The sequence below is a fragment of the Helianthus annuus genome, chromosome 16 (genome assembly GCF_002127325.2).
Source record: "Helianthus annuus cultivar XRQ/B chromosome 16, HanXRQr2.0-SUNRISE, whole genome shotgun sequence".
NCBI classification, from domain to species: Eukaryota; Viridiplantae; Streptophyta; class Magnoliopsida; order Asterales; family Asteraceae; genus Helianthus; species Helianthus annuus.
This window is the reverse complement of record NC_035448.2, coordinates 5,051,300-5,060,969: the sequence shown is the minus strand read 5'-3', so window position 1 is coordinate 5,060,969 and position 9,670 is coordinate 5,051,300. Positions and strand designations below refer to the sequence as shown.

General features: G+C 36.9%; 2 protein-coding genes across 2 annotated transcripts; both read right to left on the bottom strand.

The window, feature by feature from the left end:
* Nucleotides 1–578: 578 nt before the first annotated feature.
* LOC110916233 lies at nt 579–5,298 on the bottom strand. Its single transcript, XM_035985994.1, has 8 exons — nt 5,064–5,298; nt 4,899–4,967; nt 4,507–4,797; nt 4,331–4,418; nt 3,564–3,583; nt 3,399–3,467; nt 3,257–3,322; nt 579–1,128 (listed from the first exon to the last, which is right to left on the bottom strand). The coding sequence occupies exons 3-8, from the start codon at nt 4,546–4,548 to the stop codon at nt 1,045–1,047; spliced, it is 369 nt and encodes a 122-aa protein (XP_035841887.1). The 5' UTR covers nt 4,549–4,797; nt 4,899–4,967; nt 5,064–5,298; the 3' UTR covers nt 579–1,044.
* A 128-nt stretch (nt 5,299–5,426) lies between these two features.
* LOC110916232 (H/ACA ribonucleoprotein complex subunit 4) lies at nt 5,427–7,490 on the bottom strand. The gene has a single exon (XM_022160980.2). It carries the CDS (start codon nt 7,395–7,397, stop codon nt 5,676–5,678), a length of 1,722 nt encoding a protein of 573 aa, XP_022016672.1. The 5' UTR covers nt 7,398–7,490; the 3' UTR covers nt 5,427–5,675.
* Nucleotides 7,491–9,670: the final 2,180 nt, after the last annotated feature.

Sequence of the window (9,670 nt, the reverse complement as noted above, 5' to 3'; positions counted from 1 at the left end):
TACTCAATATCCTTCTTCGAACAATTCACCAGTATGAGATATATAATTAGTAGTCGGCGGCTTTACGCTATCTATGATAACAACTTTCCTATGAGCTAAGTTGTGTTCAAAACAATAATAGTGTGTTTGAAATGAAATTGAAATGAGGAAATGCCATGATCGGCGGGTGTACAAATGAAGTGTTTACAAGTGAAAAACCATGATGCTTAAGCTACTTCCGTCGGGTTTTACTTCCACTCATACGCGCACACACTGTGGGTACAAAGGTTGGTTCGAATGGCTTGGTAACTCAGAACTTCTTATTTGAAAATTGTTTGAATGAAAATGTGTCTACACAATCTATACATAATCTAATTTATCCACGTCAAAGTGGTGTTGGTTCAAGCCCACACTGAATTTTAGAAGTACATTTAAAGTGGTGTTCGCCGTTCAAAAAACAATATAATTCTTCTAAATTTGTTAAAGACTCTTAGAACAACAGATATTGTTATGGTTATATAGTATTCATTTTACAATGAAGAATAATGAGACAGATACATACATACCACTTTATCCTGCCAAACGCCCCGCCCCTTTCGTTCCTCACAAAAAACATTAATTAAATTACGCTGAAAAGCGAAAACTAAAAACAACTCCAGTAGTAATGTACATTTCTCAATTCAGAGACTAACATAAACTGCATTACCGAAAACAGACATCATCTCATATAACATCACAAACATAGTCGGTCATACGAGTTTTCTGGAACAATGCGTTCACCAGTAAACGGGTCAAATTTGTAAGGCTCACCAGTGTACGGGTCAAATCTCATTTGCAGACGACCATCACCGCCTTTTACATAAGCTGGAATTGCGTACGGATCTTGTGCATGAATTGCATAAGATATTGAAGATGAGCCCGGGATTTGGTGTGACGACGGGTTGGGGCTCATTTCCTCCATGTTTCCGTAAGCTGTTGGGAGATTTGAATTTGTCAAATATCGACTGACTGTAAGAAGCAGTGGCGGAAGAAGCGGGTAATTCATGAAAGCGTAATGGACTTATTTCATCTCTTTTTAAAACACTTGCATGACTTGGCGCACCATATTCTGAAATTAATGAAGAATAACGAGATGCATAACCATCCGACCTGCTGCATTATACACACGAGAACAATAACTTTAAGGAGTCAGCAGAAAACACAATTTATCTAACCAAGATTCAGATTTTATTTTATCATGTTCACATGATGGGATTTATCTAATTTGTAACTTGTAATCATTCAAAGGTTATACGTCGTATATAACATTTGTTTTGGTTGACAGGTACAAGCTATCCATACCGAGATATCTGGATAGTTATAAAATACTTATGTTATATTGTGCAATCATATTTATTATACATTACATAGTGCAGATTGAGATATCTGGATAGTAATCAAATGCTTTTGTCATAATGTGTAATCATATTATTATATATTTATACATTACATTTAAGTTGAGACCTGAAGCAATAAGATTATTTTAGAAAAATGACTCGCTTTTTCAGCAACAGAAAAAATATATACAAGTATAGAACAAAATATAAAACTGGAAAACGGAGAAAGTGTCTGAGCCCACCCAACCCGACCCGTGGCCAATTTGACCTGTTTTTATTTTAATGAACATGTTACCCAACCCAGCTGTCTTTTATCCTTTACTATGTCTGAACATTAGACTCTGATTAGTTTTGAGCGATATGAAACTGTTGTTTCCATTTGTGAAAATTATGCTGCTATTACATTACAGGAGTTTATATAAAGTATGGTTTGGTGTATGGATAGGAATATTATTTAATCAATGTTTGATTAACTATTGAATTAGGCTTAATAATAAAGCATTATTGGGAAACGGTGCCACTTGATTAACGTTAATAACAGGTTGACTTTTGTGTTTACTTTTTTCCTTATTTGTGTTGGGTCCTATAAAAATTGCATAGGAACAATTATTAAGAAAAAAAAAAAGTGAAGCTTTATCAAATTGCTCTTTATAAATGTGAACTAATATTATTATAAACCAAGTTACGTCGTCGAATGCAAGAAACAAACCTAGGCACAATTGGGTCAAGAGGCAAGCCAAGAGAATCAAGAGCTGGAAGATGGGCCCTACCAGAGAGGCCCAGGCCCACTGTTTCCCTGACATTAGTGTCCCTTAATCTCACAGGGCATTGAAGATGATACTTTTGATTAAGGTTTGTAAGCTTTTAATGATTTTGCTAGAGTTTGCAAAAATTCAATTTTGCTAAAACTAGATTAGGGGTCTGTTGGCCCTTTCCTGTTTTTCTGCATCTTGCAGAAGGTGAATGCGGGTAGCTTTGTAATAGATGTATATTTGTTTTAGTAATAAATTGTTCTACTAAAAAAAACGGTTAAGATGGTTCAGTTGGGTAGATAGAATAATGACGCAGTGCATTTTTGTTTCTACATTTCATATTTAGGTAGCTATCACTACAAGAAAATAAGCTATCTCAGTATGAGGGCTTTGACACGTTAAATTAATTGAGAGTTTTACTCATGGTTGCAAAAGTCGCTAGGTGCTCCCTAGTCGGTGGACCGGGGAGTTGAGAGTACTCGGCCTAGGCGGAGAGTAATCGGGGAGTACTCGGACATGCTAAATTATAAAGAAATTAGTTTTTGGAAATTATATATATGTCAAAAACATAAATTTACTAATATCTAGAACAAAATACGTGAAAATGATATTAATTATTTAATATGTTAAGCATAGAAATTATGTTTTATTATTTTTTAAGTTAAACTCGGACAGAGTTGACCTACTAGATACGATTTTGGCCGAGGTTGACCGCGTTTGACCGATTTCGAGTAACTAGGCGGAGTCAAAGAAAATCGCCTCGGCAGCCTACCTTGTAGCGACTACTCGGGGAGTACTCGGCCTTGGAAACCTTGTTTTACAACCATGGTTTTACTTAACAATCATATAACTCGTTCTTATTTTATTGCTTTTGCACCATGCAGAAGAGCAGTTAAATTAATGGATTTCTTTTGGGGTTCTATACATTAATGATGCTTTTAAAAATTTAATTACTGACGGTAAAATGGGAATTTATTGGTGTAGGATTACTTTTAGTGGAATAATAGATAATGGAGGAAGAAATTAGAAAATAGTGTTTCAGGGTTTTGAAAGGGCATGTAAGATTTTCGAAAGGAGATATACAATATATTGAAGTTTTAAGTGTGTGTGTGTGTGAAATTCTGGCTAAAACCAAAACTTAATATGTACCTTTGAAATTAGTGAAGTGAGATATGCTCCCTTGTCATGCTCTTCTTCTGCTCCCAATAACATAAACTGTAGAGAAAGATATAATAGCATAATTATTAATACTTGTGTATAACAGATATCTTAATAATATTCAATAGTTAACCTGATCAAGAACTAATATGGCTGTAGATTCAGGTAGTTCCGCTAGATTAGCTAGGGATTCAACTTCGATCTGCAAAAGAACAAATACAAATATAATGTCAACTCCCCCAAGCATATTTTCCAACAAAAAGACAAAACAGAAAACTAAATCAGGGGATAACATTACATCATATCGAGTAGCAATACCTTGGTTTAAAAAAGCGTGAAGCGCTCCGAAGCGTTTTGGTTCCAAAAGCTTTAAGCGAAGCTTCAAGCGCGAAGCGAGAGCTTCACGTATACGAAGCGCTCCATATTATATATAATTATATATAATGTTAATTTTATATATATGTATAAAAAATAGCTATCCATATTATATATGGATAGCTATTTTTTATAATGTTAATTTTGTACTTTTATGCATAAATTAAAAAGTTTAAGGACCAAATGTAAACTACTGAAGATAGAGGGGGTTAAATGTTTAAATAGACAAACTATCTTTACACTTTTTAAGTAAAAAGTTAGAAGTTTCAGGGACTGAATGTAATCTAATGAAAGATAGAGGGGTTAAATGTTTAAAAACCTTAACTTATAAAAACCCTAAAAGCCTAAAAGACAGATACGCCCGCTCTCAGCATCTCTCTTCTTCTTCCCCCTTCTTCCTGGTTTCCGGCTGAAAGCAACTCCGCCGCCGGAATTTGTCGCCGGATTTCACATAGGAAGTCGCTATATCGTCGATATAAGGTCGATATGTACCTTGTAAGGACTGTTGGGCTTAAAAAATGGCCCAAATGGTGATCTGATTGGCTGGAGCGTCGCTTCACAACTTCATCGCTTCGCCGCTTAAAGCTCGCTTCACGTAATGTAACGCTTCAGACCCAAAAAAGCGTTTTTTCCAGCGCTTCAGCGCTTCACGCTCGCTTTAAGCGCGCTTTTTTAAACACAGAGCAATACCGAGTCGTAAAACTCGAAGTAACCGATCTCTAACAGCCACTGGTAGCAGAAGAACAGCAGCTTCATGGGGATCAGCAACTATAGGATCCTAAATATAAGCAGAAAAGAATATCAAAGTGTAAGTAACCAGATAGATATATTATTCTTTTGGAAAAGGACATTAATATCTAACAAACCTTTTGAACTGTGTCGTCACGGTAGCCATTGAAAGAACTCATGACTGACTCATAATTTTGAGGTTTGTAGTTATTTAAAATTTCACGCGACTGAGTGATTTGCGAACCCTTTTCCGTTTCTTGTCCATGGGCCTTGCAACTTCAACCTATTATCATATCTCATATTTGTTTGTTATTCTTATGTAAATAACTTATTAAATACCTACAGTTGCTTACAGTACCTGTAGCTTAAATGATGGACCGCCCTTTGACGGTTTTTTCATTTAGCCCCCCTATGGCATTATCAAGGTGCTATTTATGGAAACAAAGTTAGCAATTACAATAACATAAAAAAAAAAAAAAAAAAAGATTAATATGTCAAACTGCATGCTAAATTAAGTTTTGCCACTTACTGATCGTTGAGCAAAATGAATAAATCCGACACTAGACGCGCCCTTGTTGTGTACCACCACTTTTTCTACCTGAAACATAAGCATGCAAACCATTAAATCTTATAACTTACATACTTAAATTAAAATAAATAAATAAATAAATAAATAAACCACGGTATCTCTAACCTTCCCAAAGGGCCCAAAGAGTAACTTCAAGTAGTTTTCATCAGCAGTAGACGGTAAGTTTCTGATAAATGCTATTTTTTATCTGGAAATTAAAAAAAAATATCAATGTACATCAGATAATTCAGAAGAATCATGCATGATAAATTACCAGTGACATCGGTTGGCATCGTCTTTTGGATCAACACTTTTGGACTTAACTTTCAAATTAGTAAACTTTAACTTGACATTTCTGATGCCGTTAGTGAGTGACATGTGTCCCGAAGCAGGTTTTATATAATACGCTATAGACTATAGATGTTAAGTTTAGGTGATTAAAAATCTATCTACCCATCAAAGCAAACAAAAGAAAACAGAAAACCAAAATGCCCTAAAAGCTGCTAACAAGAAACTACAAAAATTTCAAAACTCTAGTAGAGTCAAATCCTTACAAACATATAAAAAACACATAGCACCTTAAACAAGACAGAAAAGAGAAAACATAGACATTCAACTCGAAAAGAATTGCTGCCTGAAACTGGTGGTTATCTCCAGAAATATGCAGCAACCAATGGAGCCATTAATTCAGGAACTTCGAAGCTCAACTTGAAAATTCATGAATCCGTCTTATTATAACTACTCTTCCTCCGCATCTTTCTTCTTTTTCTTCTTCTTCTCACTTTTGCTTACTTCTTGACCATCTTCAGCTTCTTTACTTTTCTTTTTCTTTTCACTTTTGCTTGCTTCTTGACCATCTTCGGCGTCTTTAGATTTCTTTTTCTTTTCGGATTTATCCCCATCTCCGTTCTCAGCTGCATCCCCATCTTTCTTCTTCTTTTTCTTCTTCTTCTCTGTCGTCTCACCTTCCGCCTTCTCCTCTTCTGCTTCAACCTTCTTTTTCTTGGACACCGGTGTTTCTTCAACTTCTAAGTCTTCTAACTTACGTTTAACCCCTGCATCACCGTCTTCGTCATCCTTGTCCTTCTTCTTCTTCTTCTTTTTCTTCTTCTCACTGTCAACTTTCACGGTCTCTGCAGCCTCCTCCACAGCTTGTGCGGCTGCAGGTGGTGCAGCAGCAAGGCTAGCAACGATAGAGTCACCACCAGTAGGAAGAACAACGTTCCTCGTCCACTCAGCCGGAGTTTTCTCATTCGGTTTTCCATGTTTGCTCAACTTCCCTTCAGAAATCAGCTTCTTTTTCATCGAAGCAGTGGGACCCAACCCCCATTTCCTAGGATAAGTATCTCTATCCATCACCACCCTCTTAATCTTCGCCACAACACCATGATCACAAGTGGCCATTACAGCGGTAGTCATCTCCGCTATACCTAACGCTATCGCCTCCCCTTTCGTTGTCATCAAAACCACTTCCTCCCCGTTCTCAATACCATTCTCAAACCTCAACAAACCCGGAATCATAAGCTTAGCACCATAACAAATAGCATTCACCGCAGAATCCTTAACCACTAATCTCTTATAACTAGTCAACAACACCTCCAACGGCATAACCACACGCCTCAAATAACTCTCATCTCTGTAATTATCATACATCCATTGAGCATCCATAACATCGTGCATGGTAATCATGTTATCCTTCTCGCCCATAATACCGGACCGAACCCTTCTCAACTCCTGCATATGCCCACCGACCCCCAAAATCAACCCTAGATGGACACACAAAGTCCTCACATAAGTCCCGGCCTCACAACTAATCCAAAACACAACCAAATGCTTCTCAGCATCATACTCCAACAGCTTACTCTCATAGATGGTCCTAATCCTAAGCTGCCGTTTAACCGCGGAAATCAACGGTGGTCGTTGAAACACCGCACCGGTCAACGTCTCGAGTGCACGGGCCACTTTGGCAACATCAGGGACAGCAGAATGTAACCTAGCAACACAAACATACTCTTTACCAGCACCTTGCTGGGACTTAACTAACCTAGTGGCTCTATCAATGCAAACAATCAAATTACCAGTGACTTTGGGGTCGAGTGTGCCGCTGTGGCCCGTTTTCTCGACCCGGAGGATGCGTTTAATCCAGGCAACAACCTCGTGTGAGCTAGGGTTAGCAGGCTTATCGAGGTTAATGACACCGTACCTAATGTATTCAGCGAGAGGACGCTTCAGAGGAGAGTAGCCGGAGGGGAGAGGAGTGTAGTGGCCGGTACGGACGTTCAATCGGTCGTAGTTTTTGAGGAGAATGGGCCATTCGGAGGTGTCGATTGCAGGTGTGAAGCTTTGTGGTTTGATCAAGTAATCTTCGGCGGCGGCGGGGTTTTCGGTGGTGGCGTCGGTGTCTTTGGACTTGCTCTTCTTTTTCTTCTTATCTGAACGGTGGAGCTCGACGTCGGACATGGTGGAGGTTTGTGGCGGTGGCGGAGGGAGTTAGGGTTTTGGGGGAAAAGAGAAATGGGGGTTTAGGGTTTTGAGATGTTTTATCACTTATGGTGGGTGAACTTATAGAGCATTTTATTTTCGTTAAATATCAATAAATATGATATAAAGAAAAAAAAAGCATTATGCATTAAGATGTTTTGTTGTATAAACTAGCAATGTGTATGTATTTTTTATAAGAGTAAATTGCAATTCGTGTTTCTGTGATATGGATCAAAATGTTTCAGAGGCTGTTTAGTAACATCTCTGAATGGTTAAGTGTTGAATTAGTAAGAGGTCTGAATCATTAAGTGCTGAATCAGTAAGAGGTCTGAATCATTAAGTGTTGAACCAGTAAGAGGTTTGAACCATTAAGAGACTGTTTAATGCTTAACCGTTCAGTGGCAAATGTCTGACCAATTCAGATTAGAGATCTTAACCATTCAGACTCTGTATAATGTTTAACCATTCAGAGGCAAATGTCTGAAGTCTGAACCATTCAGACATCTGCTCATGAAACAAACAATCTGAACCATTAAGTGCTAAACAAGTAAGAGGTCTGAACCATTAAGAGGTAAACAAACAGCCTCTTATATGAGTCTTATAAGGGTGCATCTAATGCTGAGATGCATAAGTCTTCCCTAACACGACTCAAACATTAAACACACACTACTTTCACACACTCAAGACCTGACACAAAGATTGGTCCGTTTCTCTTTTTTTTCACGTTAAAGGTTAGTTTAACTCGTGATCATGAATGAATATGTATTTTGATTTTGTTTTTATCCGTTAGAATTAGATGGTTTGATTTGGGGTGGGTTTTTTTTAATTCAATTTTTTTTTTTTTTGAAAAGGGGATAAACTTGTATTTATTAAAATATTTAAAGAGTTTATAAATTTAAAAAGTGTATTAATTTGTTAAAACAAGTAAAAGCCTCCCGCTTGACGGCAGGTTTACAACTAATATATTCATAATAACCAGTTGAGTATTCAGGCACGTTTAAAGTTTGCTAATTTGAAATATAAGTCCAAAAGTGCTAATCCAAAAGATGATGCCAATAGATCCTCTTCCCATGAATCGATCTAGAAGACAATGTCACTTTCTGAGGGCATCGGATATGTGGATTTCTCGCCTTATGATCATTTTCTTAAACAAAGCAGCAAGAAGCGTTTTGGGTCACCTATGACCCGACATTTTTTTCCAAACTCTTAATCGATCCATTCTTCATAATCGGTTTCTTAGACTGCAACTTAGATTCTATATTCATCGTTGCATCATCTATTTGGATTTGAATAGGTTCTTTTATCAAAAACACAGCTCCACATCGTGTTCATATGTAGATTTCGTTATTTATTTTGAAACTATTTAAATACCAGAATTTATGCCGCTACATCGCTTTTAGTTTTTGATAACTTATCTTGATTTCAATGATACCCGATTGTGGTTGTGACTTTGTAGGAGTAGGTAGTTTTTGCAGGTTATTTTCGTCTTGGTGGTCTATTTCAATGAACTTTCTCTCTCTAGCACCTCTATTGTTGTTTCTCTTTCCAACGTCACTCTTGTTAGCTTAATCATAAGTCATTTTGTAACACTCTATCCTGTTTATATCAACATTTTAAGCAATCGGATATTTTGGTCCCGGATTTTTTTATTTTAAAACATAGAACTTATTGTTGATCAGTTTCGTTTAAACATAAGGGAAAACATGTAAATAATACTTGGTACAATAAACAGGCCAGCAGAGAATCCAGTCAGAGACGCAGCCATGGAGTTCGACATACTTGTCAATATGATTTGGTTCCCCTTTAGGATGTATGTTAATGAGTAGTACCAAGTTCTTTAGGGTTGAAGAACTCATAGTAATGGAGAGAGAGGATGGGCGATTTTGAGTGTGATGTTATGAATGTCTAACTCTAATCCTTCTCTAATAATCTCCTTACATACACCCAAGGGGAAACCCAATTAGTTAATAAGCGTAATTTGGCTCATCAACAATTACCAACTAATTTATTATAGGTTTTAATATATTTTAATCTATATTATATAAATGATAATGATGGCTACTAGATTAAATACATATAAATAAATGTTTAGTCTTACATTCTCCCACTTAGCTGAATAATCATTTATCATGAGCATTAGATAAGTCTGATCAGAAGTTAATACTCATTTTAGCTTTAAACCAAGAACCGTAGCAGAAAAACACAGCCGTTGATTCATTATTCGACTCAGGACCCCCATTAATCATACTACA